At 46.0% G+C, this 19,942-nt stretch overlaps 1 protein-coding gene across 1 annotated transcript in view; it reads right to left on the minus strand.

The window, feature by feature from the left end:
* The window catches only part of LOC115475115 (collagen alpha-1(XXVIII) chain-like), a 152,329-nt gene that overhangs the window by 112,021 nt on the left and 20,366 nt on the right, over positions 1–19,942 (minus strand). Inside the window, exons 5-9 of the mRNA XM_030210855.1 lie at positions 12,424–12,477; positions 11,865–11,909; positions 6,095–6,121; positions 5,604–5,648; positions 5,224–5,268 (exon numbers count right to left, since the gene is read on the minus strand). Of these exons, the coding sequence (XP_030066715.1) occupies positions 5,224–5,268; positions 5,604–5,648; positions 6,095–6,121; positions 11,865–11,909; positions 12,424–12,477 (216 nt within the window). The remainder of the gene's footprint in view (positions 1–5,223; positions 5,269–5,603; positions 5,649–6,094; positions 6,122–11,864; positions 11,910–12,423; positions 12,478–19,942) is intronic.

The raw sequence follows: 19,942 nt of genomic DNA on the forward strand, positions 1-19,942 counted from the left end.
TTAATGAATTAGTGTGCACATGGATCTGGGATCCATGCCCATATTTGGGCATTCAAAGTTTGGCGACCTATATAAAATCCATGGGTATTTGACTAGCTCCTGAGGGAATGCAGTTGAGAATCAATAGTATGTCGACAGCCCACCTTTTTGATGCTGCTTTTAAGTCCTAGCCCTTATTCACTTGTTCAGAACCCTTATTTTATCATCCTCACTTTAATATTCCCTTATCTCTTGTTTGTCCTGTTTGTCTGTCCTAATTAGATTGTAAGCTCTGTCGAGCAGGACTGTCTCTTCATGTTCAAGTGTGCAGCGCTGCGTACGTCTAGTAGCACTTTAGAAATAAGTAGTAGTAGTGAGGTTTGTGAACTGGTTTAAGGGATAACAGTATGTCAGATGTTTGTAAGTTGATTGTATTCTATACATTTACACACACAAGGGTAAACACAGGTGCCTAGATTACAGATTTGCCCTTAGAACACCTCATTTTTGTATATATTGTGATAACCACAGTGTCTGCCCTTACATGAGGAGGCTGCCAGAGGGCGCTCTCCCATTGAAAACCTAAAATGTCCTGATCTGGCCACTAGAGGGAGCCAAAGAGTATAGTCCATGGTAGTGACCAGAAGGAACAGCTAGGGGGTGCTCCTGGCATAGGACTTGTACTTCCCGGGGAGGCCACCAAGGGGGACTCTCTGAGTTTGGAGGCTGGATGGGTGGAGAGGGTTCTGGGTGCGGACCTTTCTGGAGGCGGGGGGAGAGGCCTAGGGAAAGGTGGAGTGGATTATTGGGCACCCTATAAAAAGCATCCTCTAGCCAAGGGAGAGAGAGAAGATGGGGGAACCTGCAACACCCAGAGCCTGAGGATTACTAGCAGGAAGACTGAAGAAAGAGGCCTGCTGAAGTAGAGCTCAAGAGAAAGGTCAGGAGAGGGTTCCCTCCAAACCCAAAGAGGTACTTACCTGGTGGGGACCAGGCACTGGGTACTAGGGTTATGAACAATGGCTACTGAAGTGTTTAAGTGAACAAACAGCCGGGGGGTGGAGGATAGGACCGTAAGGTTAATGTGAATAAAGAAGGTCCTATCCAGGGGAGGAGGCTGTTAAACCCTGAGACCCAGATGTCCCCAGTAAATGGTCTCAGGGGGTGAATCGCAGTAACAGATGAATAGTGGGCAAGCCAGGTTCCCACAAGACTGTAACCTAGCTAATAAACTGAATTTACATGCAACCAGCTAATTTGCATATTTTTGCAAGCAGAGGAAGCTGTGCTATCTTCCAGAGAAGGGTGACCTGGGGGCCCTACCAGAAGAACTGGTAAGGTGGGTCGGTTACCAGGTGATACAGCAGGGAGGCCGGGCCAGGACTGCAGGTTAAGGAAGAGGTCACCCTGAGGGAAAGGGGAGGACCAAACCTAGAGGCCTAAGTCAATGCAGTCACAGAGAAGTCTGGTTTCAAGGTGGTTCCCCGAGGCAAAAGGCTGGTGAGGCCGGGCAGGAGCCACTAGAGGGCCACTGCATACCAGAGCACCCCTGTGGGAGTTAAAAAGGGCACTATCCCAGATGGAACCTTGTTGTTGAATAACCCCCTGAAGACAAGGACATCAGAGAATCCCTGCTACCCTTGACAGTTGAATAACAGTGTCTGGAAGTTGAAACCAAGGGAAGAGCAGAGGGTTGGTGGGACCCAGGCAATAATTTTATCCCCAGGGAAATGTGCAGAAAGGCCTACTGACTACAGGCGGGTTCTGGGGGGGACTAGAGAACTCAAAGTGAAGCGGAGTGGGAAAGGCATCAGTCTCCAGAGGAGGTCTCTTGTGTGGGTGAAGACAGACAGCACGGAGAGGTGCAGGTCGGGCGCAGACAGCACGGGGAGGTGCAGGTCGAGAGGAGACAGCACGGAGAGGTGCAGCTCAGGAGCCGACAGCACGGAGAGGTGCTGGCTGGCAAGTCAGCAGAGTGCTACGAGGTCTCCTGTGTGTCCTTTTTACAATATATATATATATATATATATATATATATATATATATATATATATATATATATATATATTTTGTTTTGTTACATTTGTACCCCGCGCTTTTCTCACTCATGGCAGGCTCAATGCGGCAGGCAATGGAGGGTTAAGTGACTTGCCCAGAGTCACAAGGAGCTGCCTGTGCCGTGAATCGAACTCAGTTCCCCAGGACCAAAGTCCACCACCCTAACCACTAGGCCACTCCTCTTATTTATTAGGATATGAATCTGATTATCTCATTTTCAGAAAGGCAAGAAAAGTGCAATGACCATGTGCAGACAGTGGTGTTAGGGTGAACTAAAGGCCAAAAGCAAAAAATGCCGCCCATACATCAATCTCCATGCCATCTAATTTACATATTCTTTTAAACAACTTCTTCATCCTGATTCCATGGGAATCAATAAGGAAAAACAGACATCCAGTTAAATGAACTACATGCTTATTATAACTTAAAAACAGATCATCAATACCTCAGCAAACAGAACTAGTGTTTACCATGGGCCTGATATTCAGCTGGCAGCGTACAGCGTGTTTGCTGTCCACCACCAGCGTTAAACCAGGATATTCAATACAGGACCATATCCGGCGACCAGCATTGAATATCCTGGTTTATTTTGGTCATTAAAAAGCTATGCCGATATTCAGCGCTAACTAGTTAAAGTTTTAGTGGTCAAAGGTAGGCCTATTATTTAAACAGCCTATTTTGACCATTCAACATAGCCCGTTAGGCGCTGAATATTGCGCGATAACTGGTTAGTGGCTAGCTGCTAATTGGGATATTCAGCAGGAGATAATCGGTTATCTCCTGTAGAATATTTTATTTATTTATTTATTCATTCATACTTGTATCCCACAATTATCCAAAAACGAGTTTCAGTTCAATGTAGCTTACATTTAACAGTTGTTAGAGATTACAGGCACTTAAGCACTATTTAACCGGCCAGGAGCTGTTCCTGCCGATTAAATAGTTTTGAATATCAGAGGGCATGTGTCCAAATATGATAGAATAACATTTATTTTCCTTTTACAGAATCTTTATTTTACATTTTTCACTTGTACCTGTTCTCTCCACGAAGGGGCAGAATTCACAGGGCACTAGCCACCCAACTTTCTGTTACACTCACACAGTGCTATCTTCAGCCCTCCATATTGCTGTCCCAATCATGCAGGCCCTTCCACACAGCTCATACACATATAGGGCAATTCTATAACCTAGGTGCTCATTTCACATGTAAATATTTTGAATCCTTGTATTTACATGTGTATGAGTGCTAGCTGGTGCCGAAATACCTGCTTAACTTACATAGCAGCCTTTTTACTAATGCTTATCGTGTACTAATGGACATTTGTGCACACTAAATGCCACTCATTCTATTTTATACCTATGGACCATGTGACAGGGCCTTATTCTATAAAGTTTATGCTCCTAAATTTACGCTTATAAATTTAAGAGCATAATTTATTCTCCTAAATATATGCTAAATCTATGAGCGTAATAGGCCCTCTCTACTGAGACTTAAAACACACGGAGAACTATCTAACATTCTGAAAACACATGAAAGCTCATCTCTTCGGGCAATTCTTTTCCGACAAAATTGCAAAGCCAGAAGATCCCAGCCAACGCACCAAAACACGTGATCACAAACTGAACTGAACTAGGATTGCATCCATCCCCAACATCTTCAAAACTTGCCTACTTAGGTTAACTGTAAACCACATTGAACTTACCACCAGCTTGTAAAATGTGGGGTACAAATGCATAAATAAATAAATAAATAAATAAGAGAGTAGATTTAGGAGCATAACCCTTATAGAATAAGGCCCTTAGTGCTTGCAATGTCAGTTAATGCATACTAAGCTTCAGTAAAAGGGCCCCATAGTGCATATTTAAATGGGGTTGTAGACAGGGTTAGAGCATGGATAGGACATAGGCAGTGCTCTCTCTTATGTACGTATCATACAGAGGGGCCCTTTTACTAAAGCTTAGTGTGTGCTAATGGAATTAGCATATGTTAAATGCTAAGAAGCCCATTTGATATCAATGGGCTTCTTAGCATTTAGTGTGCGCTAAGTCTGTTAGCATATGCTAAGCTTTAGGTAAAGGGCCCTAGAATGCTATAAGTTACGCATGCATTTGCTGCACTTACATCAGCTCTATGGCTGCCATAAGTCTGAGCATCTAAATGTTATGCTTGTTAATATCCAGTTACACTAGTATTCCATAAAAGAAGGTAGGTGCTTCCTTTCCTTTAGAGAATCCCTCCAGATGCCTGATGGGAGACTCCAGGTGTAGAACTGTCCCCAAGAGGGCTACATCACTGCACTACATATCCTGAATTCCAGCAGTCAAGCCATAGAAGCATTGACTGACATTGTTCCTTCTAAATATTCCTTGGGGAATTCTGCACAAAAAAATTAAATTCTAGGCAAACAGTTTGTAAATTTTGCTCACAATGTTTAAAATTCTGCGTATTTGGTACATTTTTTGTGCAGAATTCTCCATCATAAGACCTGATTCCTCTTCCAGGCCTCAAATCCTACCACCCAGCTTTCTTTCCCTACTCTGGCTCTACCTTCCCCAGCAGGTTCCATCCTTACCAACTCTCTCTCTCTCTCTCTCGCCCCATCTTAGCTTAAACTTCAACCACTCCTCCTCCCCTGATAGGTAGCTCTCAGCTTTCCCTGCCCCTTCAGGGTGGACACCTCCCAGTTTTCTCTCTTTGCCCCCTTTCTCCCCTTGCCTGTTTTCTTCTCTTTGTTCCCCTTTTCTCTTTCTACCCTCTAGCACACTTTCTACTCTCTGCTGTTCTCTCTTCCCTATTTGTAGCCTTCTCTGCTCTCAATCTCTCTCCCTAGTTCCCAGCAAGACCTGCTGTTCTATCTGTCCCCAAGTTCTCCCCTGCCTCGTACACATATGCCCACCATCACAGGAACTTTCCACACCTCTTCTTCTTTCTTTTCACCCAGGTACCCCCTACCTCTCCTGCTTTCTGTTGCTCAGGAATGTACCCTCACCTCTCCTGCTTTCTTTCTCCCTCCCAAGCATATATCCCACCTCTCTTTTTCTCCCTCACACACATCCCCACACCTCTGCTTCTTTATATCCCTCATCCAATGAGCCTCTCTAATGTCCGACAAAACTGGAATATTAATTGCATTTAATTGATGATTGTATTTGCATATGCTATGAAAAATATATAATGTTTGTTACCTGTAGGCCTCTCATTCCTCTTGGGCCAACTGGACCTTCTGGACCCTGAAAGGAAAATATTTTCCAATAATGAATTGAGAAATACACAAAGGAAAAAGAATAGGTAGCAAGTAAGTGGAGCTTTTTTGCTACATTCGATTTATTTGCCTGCTTGTCTGAGTTTAGTGTCAGAGATTAAACCAAAGATGAAAAATAGATCGATACAAATAATAAAATTATATTTCAGTTCATTATTTTTCAGAGCAGTTTTTCAGCAGTAATGTCATTTGCACAAAAAGAGTTACTTCATCTTTACATGAAATGTAAAAGCATTAACAGCTGCAAAATTCTTTAGCTGAAAAATACAATGAAATTGTAAGTTGAAAAGAGTTGTTACATACCCTGTCACCTTTTATGCCTGGTATACCGCACTCTCCTCTTTCTCCCTTGAGAAATAAATCATAGAAATTAGAACAGATTTTTCATTTCATTGAAATGTTGTTTTGGGGAATCATTTTAAGAAGTGGTGCCTAGTTTCAGGTGTGAACACTGATTGTAGGGACAGCATTTTAGTCATTACACACTACTTCAAATGCTTTACCACATAAAGCTATAATGTGAGTATAAGCGAGGAAAATGTCTCAGAAACATTAAAGAAGCACCTTTGTAAAAAAAATGTACTTTAATCTTTCAGTCATAAAAACGTTGGCACATCGGAGATTAACCATTACATATTGTTTTTTATACACTGGGATTAAATCAGATAATTTTATTTTGAATTGCTATTTTTAAGGAATTAAAGGGAAGTGTTTTGTGCCTATGGCTGAAAGATTAAAGCTTATTATTGTGGAAGCTAGGTACTGGAAAGGAAGATCATGCTGAAAGGGTGTACCTGCTCGCCTTTGTACCCAGGTTTCCCCTAAAAAAAAAATGAAACAGAAAGAGCAACGTTACTATGACAAAAGAAAACATGACAGGATATCTTAAAAAAAAAAAAAAGCAACAACAACAATAGAACATTGAATAAAGTAGAAAGAAGTTGTATACTTGATGCTTTGACCAGGACATAAACCAGACAAGTTTCATTAAGGGGGGAATACATCAAAGCTTTAACGTGTGCTGACGAAATTAGAGCAAGCTAAATGTTAAGATGCCTATTTTCAACTTATGGCCTTCTTAGCATTTAGTGTGTGCTAAGTCCATTAGTGCGCACTAAAGCTTTGATGAATTCCCCCCTTAAATCTTTTATGCAAGATAAGGAGGTAGCAATGCAACTTTTCATGAATGTTCAGAGAAAAGTTAATTGGAAGCTACACAGGTACAAAAAGGCAAGTGTATTTTGAAAATAAAAATGTTTTATATATGTGATCTAGGCATGCAGCCAGACCTCAGATTGTGAGGGGGGAGGGAGCTCAAAGTGGAGGGGCACAAAATTTTTCCCCACCCCTGCCACTCTTCCCCCTCTTTGCAACCTCACATACCTGAGCTAGCAGGGGTTCCCAAGCCTCACCAGTAGAAGCCTTCCTCCATCTGAAACCTGCCAGTTAGCGGTGCTTTTCCTGGGCTGGTGTTGTCCCGGCCACTCCTTCTGCACATAACAAGTTTTGTGAAACTGAGCATATGCAAGAGAAGCCGCATAGCAGCAGTCTAGGAAAGTTGGCTTCTACCATTTCTGCCTCCAGATCCAGAAATTTGTTTCCTATACTACGGGCATTGGTATACAAGGCTCTCCAGATATTGCTCTTTTTCCCATTTCTATAAAAGTTTTAGATATCTTATATTTCCAAGAGTTGCTAATGACTTCAGGGCTTTTCTCACCCACCCCCATCAAATCTAGCCAGTCTCTTACAGAACATACTTCATCCCTTCTTTGATAAATGGATGCCATCCAGGGCCGTGCCTAGGATCTCTGGTGCCCCCCTGCAGACTATCAATTGGCTCACCACTTGCCACACTGACAGGAATTGTCAGCAATATTCTTACAATGATGCTCACATTTGGGAATGGGAGGCTATTTGATAGAATAAATTTTAGAGTTTCAAAAGGATTATGAAAATGGCATAATTCGGTCTTAAACAGATCTTTAAAGGCACATAGTTCATCATATAGTTCAGTTCCATTGATGTCCTTATTATCACCATCTGATAAATTAAGTTGCAAATCATTGCAATACTATTGGAGCTGTTCATGATCAGTTTTGGCAAGTTTATCACTTTGCACTTGCCAACATTAAATCTCATCTGCTATTAGGATTCCCAGTCTTCCAACTTCCTAAGGTCTTCCTGCAATTTTTCATAATCTGCATGCATTTTAACAGCTTTGAATAGTTTTGCGTCATCTGCAAATTTAATTACTTCACTCGTCACTCCCATTTCTAGATCGGTACAATATAGCACCGGTCCCTTTACAGATCTCTGGGGCACTCCAGTATTCACCCTTCTCCACTAAGTGAATTGGCAGTTTAACCCTATCCTCTGTTGTCTATCAATAAATTCCTAATCCACAACAGAACATTGCCTCCTCCTGTCCCATGGGTTTTTAATTTTCTCAGGAGTCTCTCATGAGGGACTCTGTCAAACACTTTCTGAAAATCAAAGAAATGAAGCATATTGGTGAGGCAAGACTTCCCTTGGCTGAATCCACATTGACTCTGTCCCATTAAACCACTAAGATGGCTTTATATTTCCTAGAATAACACAGCTTTAGAATTTCAACATAGCTGCCTTTTCAATTTAAGGCCACAGAAGAGTGGTTCAAAGCAGTGATGAAGCTCATTATGCAAGCAGGACAGATGCACACAGCAGAAATGCCACTTCTCGTTCTACTACAGGTGAATTATATGTGTGCAGATAACTCTTTAAACAACTTCAAGTCCTTTGTAAATTACTAGGGGACAACCAGGTAGTTTATCATCCATTGCTGCATATAAGCAACCTTTTTCTTTCTTTTTAAAATTACCCTGCAAGTGTTTGATAAAAATGTTCTGATGTGTATTATACCTATTTTGATCCATTTCAATTAGAGACATTTTTGATAGATAAAGAAGGGACATTATTTCCTGTTTAGGTTTGTCAAGTGAGATTTAGGCCTAGTGTGTAGGAGACCAGCTATTACCAAGGGGTGGGGGAAGGAATTTAATAACACTGGAGAAAATGATATTTTAGAGTTTTTTTTCCGGGGGTGGGGGGATGGAGACACAGCCTAATGTTCAGAGCATGGTGCTGATAACTGGGGTAGCTCAGCTCAAATTCCACTGCTGCTCCTTGTGATATTGGAGAAGTCACTTAATGCCCCCATCAGATATAAAATTAGATGGTAAACCCTTGTGGGTCCGGGAAATACCTTCTGTCCATGACAACAACGTCTCCTAGGCTAGGCTACTATGGAAAAAAAAGATATCAGCTACATCCACTAACTAAAGATATATTGATGACATTGTTTACTTCAAAGGAGCAAACTTTTCAAAACAATTAGGGACAGGATACCTAATCCAGATAACCCCTCCCTAGACACAGGAAAGGCATTTGTTCATTATTGGGGGGTGTACACCTCTGCCTTTGAATAATTTGGGACTTTCCAAGGCTACTTTATTTAAAAATCGTCACTATGTCAAACGAGCGTTGCTTCTTTATGTCTAATGCAAGACGTTTCTGCCAAGTCGTAAGTCAAACGATGCAGCAGATGACTAAGCATCTGATGTAATGTTTAGTGCCTGGGTGCAATGTTGACAACAGCCTGAGCCACCCACTTCCTGGTCGGGAGTCGAGGTTGGAGGGGTGTCCGTGCCTCTAGCACTTACCCGGAGAGTAGTAAAACAGCCACGGCCAACGTCGTTCACCACCGTAGAATTTCCTTACCTGCTTTGGGGACCCCCGACCCTCATCATGTACTTCCGGTCTTAGCGTCTGAAAGCCAGCCATTCTACTTCCGGGACAAGAGCGGCGTCTCTTCTTCCAAGTTGTTATGGCACTGTCAGAAGTGGTTGGAATAAGGAGCTTGGAGAGATTCTCCCTCCCGGTGTTAGGGCATTGAAGGCAGCGCATACGCATGCGCATAGGCGCCGCCGCGCCAAAGTAAGGTTTTTTTTAATTTTTAAAAACAACTCAAGGTGCGGCGCCCTTGAAAGCAGGCGCCCCCCTGCGGTGCTTACCCCGCTTACCGTGTCGGTACGGCCCTGATGCCAACTCTGCTCAGTAGGTCTTGGAAAAGCATCCCATGGTAAAGGAAACCGAAACAATCTCGTTGGCACCATCCACAGCCACATATTCAGCTCCATAATGCGAACTTCCTTTATTTGGCCATTATTCTCAACAGAAGAATTGATGAGTACACCGCCTGTGCCCCTAACTGCTTCACCTTCTGTCCCAGAGCCATGAAATCACATTTGATATGTTCAGCAGACTACCTAGCAGTATCATTAGTGCCAACATGGACGAACAGCATAGAATGATGGTCAGTAGGTTTGATGAGTCTTGGTAAACTTTCTGCTACATCCTGAGTCTTTGCACCAGGCAGACAGCACACCTCCCTAGACATAACGTCTGGGCGGCAGATGGGCACCTCTGTACCCCTCAGAAGAGAATCACCAACTGCGACTACGTTTCGCTTCCTATTGGCCATTGATCTAGCAGCTTTGGGATTATTGAGCTTTGTTCCTTCTTGTTCTTGAGATATTTTCATCTCTTCTACCTCCAGGGCTGTAAACTGGTTCTTCAGTTCAACAGAGGATGGAGTTGGGGGGTTGATTGTGCAGGATCTGGTGATCTATGTCCAGTTTTCCTCTTTCTGTACCTGTCCTCTTATCCCTTTGTTGGAGATATCCAATGCCTTGAGTTGCATTTCTGGGATTAATTTCTGGTTGTCACAGATGCTTCTTAGTCTTGCCACCTCCTCTCTTACTTCTTGTACTTCTTTCATGAGAGATTCAATGTGCATACATTTAGCAAATGAAGCCAGTCCCTCACCGTGGATCCAGCATTCAGTCAGTACAGTAGCAGAATCTGTAAGGAGAGCAGCAGCTTTGGGGGCTTGATGCTTAGCTATGCTTCAGCTGTAGATGCTTTTTGTACCAGAAAGAAGAGGTCCCAGAGTCCTGATCCTATTTTATCCTTTGCCTGTTCTGTAAGTTCCCTTAGTGCTAGTACTTTATGGAATATATATATATCAAACATATAAATGGCAAGTGACCGACTCACTTGCAAATGCGCAGTAGAGACTTCCCTCTCTGTCCCGCCCCCATGTCAAGACGTAATGACGGAACAGAGAGGGAAACTGCACTGAGGAGGGAACCGCCGAGGTCGCTACCGCTCCCCCCCAGAGGTCGCTACCGCTCCCCCCCAGAGGTTGCTACCGCTCCCCCCCCCAGAGGTCGCTGCTACCGCTCTCCCCTCCGGGGTCGCCGCCGGACCCCCTCCACCCGGGCAGGGCCCTCTCTTCTCCATTGAACTTACAGCGCCGAAACCGCAGCAGGCAGATCAGCTCCCATCGGCCTTCCTTCCCTGCCTGTGTCCCGCCCTCACCAACGTTATGTCACATGAGGGCGGGACACAGGCAGGGAAGGAAGGCTGATGGGAGCTGATCTGCCTGCTGCGGTTTCGGTGCTGTAAGTTTAATGGAGAAGAGAGGGCCCGGTCCGGGTGGAGGGGGGGCGGCGGTGACCCCGGGGGGGGGGGGGGGTAGTGGTAGCGGCGACCTCGGGGGGGAAGGGCTTTGGAGCTGGGAGGGAGGGACCGAGGGGGGCCTTGGAGCTGGGAGGGAGGGGCAAAGGGCCTTGGAGCTGGCAGGGAAGGAGGGAGGGTGGGGGGGCCTTGCAACTGGGAGGGAAGGGAAGGAGTTACACATCAAAATAAAACATACCAATACTCGCCCGTTTTAACGGGCTTAACGGCTAGTATACATATATATATATATATATATATATATATATAAGAGCATAACTTGTTCCCTTCTTAAAATGAGGGTAAAAAGAGAAGCCTAGGGTAAGCTGATGAGTTTATTTTAAAGGAAAAATGAAAGTAAACTAATATCGTTCTCTTAGATGTATATAGAAAGGAACAGTAAACCTGGTTTTATATACTGTATAGTATATTTATTTGTACTACAAAAGAAAGAAAAACCCTATTAATCCCAAATCAGTAACTGTATCTGATAGATTGTAGTTAATTTGAGCTGTCTGCTATCAGAAATTGTCTCAAAACTGGCTGTAATCTAGATAGAGTTGTTTGAAAGGTATAGGCAGTGGATTGGGCAGGCTATATAGGAAGTGTCACCCTGGGGTGGGTGGACTTAAGGGCAGGGTGGGAGGGTCTAAAGAACCACACAGATCTATGGGCTGTGCTAGTTGTGACATCAATCTCCAATGCTCTAATACAACACCTAACTTAATCTCTGCTATTTTATAAGCCTGCCTACAAGACCAGGTGCAAAAATATTAAGGAATAAAAGTAAGCAGGAAAACTACAGATAAATATCTAATTTCTACCAAGCCCAGTTTTAACAGTTTTGAAATGCAGAGCTCAGGTAAACACTCAAATATCAGATTTAATAGTATATAAAATGCAGTGTACAGGTTCAGAGCAAGACAAAAAAATGTACCAAAAAGTACTTTGGTGTCAAGGAGATAGAAAAAGAATGAATTGAGAAAGGTTTGATTTCCTTTTTACCTCTGATCCATCTCGTCCAGGAATTCCATTGAGCCCAGTCTCACCCTATGAGTAACAAATTCAGTGATTATAAAATTGTGTCTGCCATATAATGGGGTCCTTTTACAAAGGCGCACTAATGGATTAAGTGCATGCTAACAATTAGTGCACACTAAATGCGAAGACCCCCATTATATTCCTATGGTCATCTTATCATTTAGTATGCGCTAATCGTTAGCAAGCGCTAAATCCATTAGCACGCCTTAGTAAAAGGACTCCAATATTTACTTATTTATTTTTATATGAACCACAGTTCTTTCCTTTATAGAAAGCCTTACTAAGGGGTCCTTTTACTCAGGTGCGCTAATGAATTTGTGCGTGCTAAATGCCATGCAGCCCATTGTATACCCATGGACTGCATGGCACTTAACGCATACTAATTCAATAGTGCATGCTAAATCTGTTAGTGTATCGTAGTAACGGACCCCTAAATGAAAATCTTAGGTGTCAGTTTAAAAAGGTAGCAGTGAGAAAAGATTTATAATAGAAAGTGTAACAGAAGTGTTTAAACAGGCATTACCTTCTGTCCCTTCTGACCAGGAACACCATCATCACCGGGACGCCCCTTTTTACCCTATAAAATCATAATGTTATAGTATGTAGATTAATGATCAAAAAATCGTTGCAATTCAGTTCCTAAATTCCTAGGTACTTACAGTTTATCCATTCTCCTATAAACCAGTTTTTATGAGGCTGATGAAAATGTATTTAATTTTACTTATCTACCACTATATTTGTTGACAAAATTAAATTATTATCATATGCTTTCCTGGTTTTTAAACAGATTGCCTTTAAATTACATGTCTCAGAATGTCAGGAAGTTGCCCTCGGAACCCCTGGTTTGGTGCGCAGCTGTGCATTACTAGAGATGAACTGCTGGGCAAGGTGGATGTCCACTTTCAGCAGCTACAGATGCTAACTCTGTTTTCCTACTGTACAGAACAGAACCATGCTTGATCTTCTGTGGTTCTTTTCTCATCTACAAGAAGGGATTTCCTACTCCCCACCTCTCCCCCCTGTTTTAATCTTTGCTGAATAAGACCTAATATGTTTTTCAAATGTTGATGCAGGAAAGATGCCAGGAATTATTTTTTCACAGAGAGGGTGGTGGATGCTTGGAGAACTCTTTTATTTATAGAGACGGAAATCAATAGACAACCGTACATTAAAAATACATAAATACAAATCAGCCCACTATATGCATATTCACAAGTCCCCCCCCCTACCCGGGAACCCTAATAAAACCAATACCCATCTGAAACCAAAAAATCATGACAGTTTTAACTTAACATGCTTCCACCAAATAAAAAATTTACCAATCCCTACCTCCGCCCTTTCCCACCGTGCTACCTCCTGGACCGCCCTTACTATATCCCAACTGACCCCCTCAACAGACCTGTACTCCTGACGCAGGGAAACCCCGCAGCGCGCCATCCAAAGACAGAACCTGACAATGACAGAGATCAGAAACCCCGTTACCGGCTCCAGCTGCCCTTTCCCCTGCTGTCTCCCATAAACCCAATCCGCGTAGGTGTAAGATCGAAAACTAGGAATTTGTAACAGAGAAGCCACTCTGTCACACACCTGAATGGAAAAAGGGCATTCCTTTAAAAAATGGTTCATGGTTTCTACCTTTCCAACACATTCCCCCCTCGGACAGTCACGGTCCTTCATGTTCCTGTCCTTCAGATTTCCCCTTACATATAGCTTTCCATGCAAGGACAGCCAAGCAATGTCCCTGTACTTGTGTGGGATCCTTTCTGATGACACTAACCGCAAACCCCGCTCCAATACCGGCCCAGGAGCATCCCTAAGTACCAGTGGAGAAGAAAATCTCTGAGTGCGCACCCTTTCCACCCAATCCTCCCTCCTCCCTTCCTTTATTTCCTCTACCATAACACCCCACAACCGTACTAACTTGACCAGGGTCCGATAATACCCTACCCCCTCCGGAAAGCCTTTCCTCAAAACCCTCACCCTCCCCCCTCCCAGCCAGGGGACCCAATATTCCACCACTGAATAACACTCTCTGCCCACCCCGGGGGTTCTTGATCTACTGCCCGACCCAAATTAAATTGAAGAAACAAAGAACTGAAAACTAACACTGGGTTAACCATACCTACCCCTCCCTCATTCCTTGGCAAGTATGTGATGTTTCTTTTGACTGGATTCATCCGGTTACCCCATAACATTTGAAAAAACACACTGTAAAGTGCCGTGTAACAACGCTCTGGTAACAGACAGATGTAACTTAAAAATAAAAACATTGGCACTACATGGGATTTGATCAAACGAACCCGATCTGCCATCGACATCCTCCAGCCCTTCCACCTCTCTACCTTTGCCCTTGCCTCTTCAATCTTCTGATTCCAATTAATCAATCCATAGTCCCCATGCCTCAAACTGTATCCCCAGAACCCTTATCCTCTCTGTAGCCTGTGGGAACCCACCCTCTAATTCAAACCTTGCCCCTGCCGGTCCCACCCATAAGCTTTTACATTTCTGATAATTCACCCGCGATCCTGACGCCTGCGAATACCTTGAAATCATCCCTTGCATTTCCTGCCTTCTGTCTTATCTGCTACCCAGACCGTAATATCGTCCGCATAGGCCACCACCCGTAGTTGCTTCCCCTTGCTCACCTCCACCCCTTGCAATCCCTCTTCACCACTCAACTCCAAACGCCGCACAAATGGGTCAATGGCGAAGGTATACAGCAGAGAGCTCAAGGGACACCCTTGTCGCACTTCCGCCGTAATCCCAAAATCCTTCCCTTCCAGCCATTCACCAATGGAAAACACCGCACATTGGTATACAATAACCGAAGCTGTTCTAAACCCATCCCCTTGGAAACCCATAATGAATGAACACCTCCCATAAAAAATCCCACTGTAACCCTATCGAAGGCTTTGGTCCTGGTCCAGGGCTACCAGTAACCGCCCTTTCTGATCCTCCCGACTGCGCTCCAGACCCTCCCGTACCCATGCCACTGCCTCCAACACCCCCCTGCCCGGAACCCCACAACCTTGTGAGATCGCCAGCACCCCCCCAGATACCTGTCTCAATCCGTGCTAAGAGCATATGCGCAAAGACCTTCCGGTCGCTATTTAACAATGCTATAGGCCGCCAATTAGCCATAAGCCCGAGAATCTTGCCTTTACTAGGAGAACCAGTGCTGACTCTGAAAAAGACTTTGGCAAGGAACCCGTCCTCCGTGCCACCTCCCAGACCTCCAACAAAATCGGAGCCAGCTGGTGTTTGAATGCCTGATAAAACTCCGCTGGGAGCCCATCAGGTCCCGGCGAGGTCCTGCTCCGCAAGGCCCCGATGGCCTCCTCCACTTCCTTCAACGTCCAGGGCTGTTCCAGAACCTGGAGATGAGGCCCCCAGTTTCCCACCCCCGGGGTCCCTTCTACATACTTCTTCATGACTTCCTTGTCCAAATTCTGATCAGAAAAAAACTGCTCAAAATGATCCCCCACCACCCCCAGGATCCCTTCCCTTGAATCTCTGATGACCCCCCTTTCATCCCTTAACCCCTCTATTATCCTATGTTCCCTTCTCTCCTTGCAGCATACGAAAGGATCTGGGCTCAACAGTTTCCCAAAATCCCTTTCGTACACCAAAGAGGCGTACCTGTTATATTGCACCTTCTCCATTTCTGACTGCACCACCTCTATATCCTCCCTCCTCCCCCCTCTAGAAATTAAATTATCTCTCCTCTTCTTTAATGCCATCCCTAGCCGGGTTACCTCCCGTCCCTCCCGTCTCGCCTGACGTATGAAAAAGACCTTCGTGCGCCGTTTCACTTCCTCCCACCAATCCCCTGGAGATGAAAAAATACCCTGTAAGACGATTGATCTCTCAGAAACTCCAAAAATTCCCTCTGTACCGGCCCCTCCTTAGCCATTTTAAATTTAGTCTCCACATACCCCTTCCTGACCTGTGAATTCCCGCACCTCCTAACTTAATTAACACCAACTTGTGATCTGAAAAATCCACCTCCACCAGTCTAGGCCCCTGCCCACATGCCCCTCCCCGAACCAAAAACCTATCTATCCTACTTCTACAACTACCCCTGGAAAACGTAAAACCCTCCCTTCCTGCAAAATGTTCCAAAAACACGTCCACCAACCCTGCTCCCTTCATGATCCCTGCCAACCTCACCCCATCATAACGCACCTGTGCTGACCTACCCCCACTATCTTCTTTCCTCAGGATCGTATTAAAATCCCCTCCCCACACCAACTGACGGGACGTATACAGATATGGCCTGATTTTCCCGAACAACAGTGACCTCCCCCTCTTACTCTGGGGCCCATAGATATTAATAATTCTTAAAGCCACCCCGTGCAATAACACATCCACCACCAAACACCTCCCTACCCCTAACTCCACCACCCGTTGAATTACCACCTTATGTGTCTTGAACAAAATACCTACCCCCCCATACCTTTCCCCTGCCAGCCCCCAAACTGAAGGACCCCATCTCCATGCCTGTTTCGCCCCCAGCCTGACAGCATCCAATGTTTGCAATCTCGTCTCCTGAATCAAGAAACAATCTGCCTGTATAGCAGAGAGGCCATCGAAGGCCACACATCTCGCCCTCTGGGAGGAGACACTAGCCACATTAAGCGTGGCAAAGAATAACAGCACTCCCGCCATCACCTCTATCTAGAGAAACGCCTCCCCTGCACAAACTTCTCCTTCTTCCCTTCCTTCTGCTCTAACCCGCCACCTAAATCCTGTACCTTACCATCCCCCACATCTTCCTCCTCCGCCCAGTCCCTCACTCCAAATTCAAAAATCCTCTCTTTCCTTCCCCCCTCCCCCCTTATTTTCTTCCTCCCCTTCTTCTTCTTCTCCTCACCTACAACCCCTCCTCCCCCTAAGGCACAACCATCTCCCCGCTCCCCCTCCTCCCCACCCTCCTCCCCCTCTCTTTCGTCCTCCGACCCTTCCCCCCCTTATCTACTGCTTGAAAAACACTATTTCTTCCAGATTTCCTCTTCCCCCCTTCTCCCCTTCCTATACCCCCTTCCCCCCTCCCCCCTCCCTCCTCCACACTCTCAACTTCCATATCCCCCCCTCTTCCAAGCACCCCTCCTCCATCCTAACCTTTCCCCCCTTCTTCCTACCCCTCACCTTTCCCCCTCCCTCCCTCACTGCCTCCTGCCTGCTTCCTTCCCCCTCCTGCCATCCTCTATTATCCCCTCTTCCCTCCTCTACTATCTCTTCCCTCCCTTCCTTCTACTTCCAAACCCCCAAATTTATTCCCAACCTCTATCCCTTGCTCTAACCCCCTCCCAGCAGCTACCCGCATCCCATCCCCCTTCCCTTTTGTTTCTTTGAGACCCGTAACCATCCTTCGTCCTCACCCTCCTGCCTCTGAGCTCCCCCCCGTTCTCTCCCCCCCTGACTTGTCAACTCTTCCTCACACCATCCTACCCTGGACCCCTGTCCCCTGTCCCTCCTCTCCCTCCCCCCCTCCTGCATTTGACTATCCCTTCCCGTGCCATCCTCTCCCCCATTATGAGAAGCCTGCGGACAATCTCTAAATGCGTGCCCCAGACCCCCACAAAGATTGCATCTAACGGAGGTACAATCTCCGTGGAATGCTCCTTGGCCCACATTTTGCACACTGCATTACTGGGCAGGGACATGCTAAAGTGCCGAAAGGACCCACACTTAAAAACACTGCCTCGGACTGTCCTTTATAGAAGCACAAAATTCTGTCCCTCCCTATGAACGCCGCTGAGGGAATGTGCTGTAATCACCTGGTCCACTTGATTTAATTTAACCAAAGCCCCCATCCCACCCGCCCATACCCTACTGGGGTCCGGGAGTTTAAGTCAACGGAGTTCTCAACTCTGCATACATCTGTAACCAGAAAGCCAGGTCTGCCCCTGAAATGGACTCGTTCCGCACCAACAGAGTCACCTGCACCAGGTCAGGTCTGCTGATCGGGACACTTTATAATTTTTTCCACTCCCCTCTCCCCCTTACCCCTTCATACCTCTCCCAGAAGACCTCCATTCCTCTCTGTGTCAAGAAACTGACATCGTACTCCGGGATGTTCACCGGATGTATGCATGCATAAAGGTCCTCTGGGATAAACCCTAGCCCCAAAACCAACCTCAATACTGTGTCCCTGGAAGGCATCCCCCCCTCCCCCACCCATCTAACTTGTACCACATTCCGCCTCCTGGGTACTTGCCCACGACCTCTCCCCTCTTCCCCAAAACCTGCCCCCGCCCTACCACCCCATGGAAACCCTCCCCCCTCTCTTCTCCCCCCACTACCTACTACAGCAGCAAAGGACTTAGCCCCCTGCTCCCACCGCCCTCTCCCACCTTTCCCTGAACTCAGTGCATCCTGCCCATCTCGTACCGTCCCCCCCTCCGATTGCCCCCCTGCTATCCCTTCACTTGCCTCACCCTCCCCCCCCTGCCGTGCCCCCTCCCCCTTGATCCCCACCTCCCTTTTCCCCAACAGACAAATGTATCAATTCAGAAAATACCCCTTCACCCCCCTCCCCCCTCTTATCAATACACATATTTATCACATCAGATATGCCCCCCTCCTTCAAACATTCTCTATCCATAGCAACCCTCCCCCCCAAGTCCAAACTCAATCCCTCTACAGAGCTGTCCTTATCCTGCAGCAATACCCCACAGGCCTGGGCTGAAGATCTGGTGTTTAGTTCTGTCTGCAGAGCATCTTCTGACCCCTGCTGGCTGTCTGTATGCTGTCCTCTCCACACAGGCAGGTCTTGCAGGAGACTGGTAGTTGGTTTCACCTCAGGCTTTCCCCCTTCTCCCTCCTGATTGGATGGGAACTCCTGTCCATCCAACCCTCTGGGGCGTAGCTTCTCAGAACCTGGCTGCACAGCAAGCTGAACACCTGACTGAGAAAAATCGGTTGCTGCAATCAGAGAGTCAACTGGCTGCACCTGAGCCAGCCTTCCAGAGTACTGCAGTCCTCCTGCCATCTCTGCACAAGCTGTATCCACTCCTTTAACATGTAAACTGCTTTCCTCCTCACTGGATGTTGCTACTAACACCTGCTTGGAAAGCAGACTGCCTCCCAAGTCTCCTTTCTCAGTTTCTACAATGTGCAACAGTTTAGGAATCAGTCTTGTTTCAGATTCTTGTCCCTTAGGTGGTATCACAGGTTCTGAAAAGACACCAGAACCAAGTCCAACCACCTCCTGTCTGGAGCCTTTTTCCACAGTGAGTACATCTGGCTGGCTTGCCAAAGCCTTCATAAAAGTTAAAGTAGCTTGATTATCAGACCCTGACAAGTCCTCTGTTACAGGCTGACGTTTAAACATACAAGCAGAGCCAGACTCTGCCTTTTCTCCTGCTTTCATAGACACTGTAGCCTCTTTCTGGCACACTTCTCTCTCAGGACACAAATGTTCAGAAGCAGAGGCCATTCTTTCCTGATTCAAATAAAGCTCCCTCAAGGGATTATCACTGCCCTTTTTAAGGAGCCCAACAGCTTCTCTTTCTGCTGTAGCTGTTTTACCAGTCGGACTTCCTCCTTCTTGTAAGCCTTCCTGTGTTCAGCTGGGGCTAACTTGCTCAAAGCCTTAGCCATTTTTTGCTTCTTCCCCAGCTCTGCACACTCCTTTTCCAGGGCCTTGATTTTCCTGACCCTCTCTACCACGCCTTTAGCCGTGTCTTCTGGATCACAGCTTTCTAACTGGACCTCCTCCTCTTCCTCCTCCTCTGACCAGCCATCCTCGCTCTCTACCTGATCAGGAACAGGCAGAGGCTCCTGGCTCACCTCCATTCCCTCCTCTCCAACCATCCCCTTAGAGAGTTTTTCAGGGGTCTTTACCAACTTCCTCCCCTCTCCACATTCTTCACGCTCACCTTCCATGAGCAGCTGAGTCGTGGAGGGGGTAACGATCCGGCTTCCACCCCTGGACTTCTGCACTCTGCGGTCCACAGGACTCCTTTCCCTCCTCTCTGGGGCTGATCCAAAAAGAGAGCTACTCCTCCGGGCCTTCTGGTCCCTGGCCCCAGTAGGCC

This window comes from Microcaecilia unicolor, chromosome 7, assembly GCF_901765095.1.
Source record: "Microcaecilia unicolor chromosome 7, aMicUni1.1, whole genome shotgun sequence".
NCBI lineage: Eukaryota > Metazoa > Chordata > Amphibia > Gymnophiona > Siphonopidae > Microcaecilia > Microcaecilia unicolor.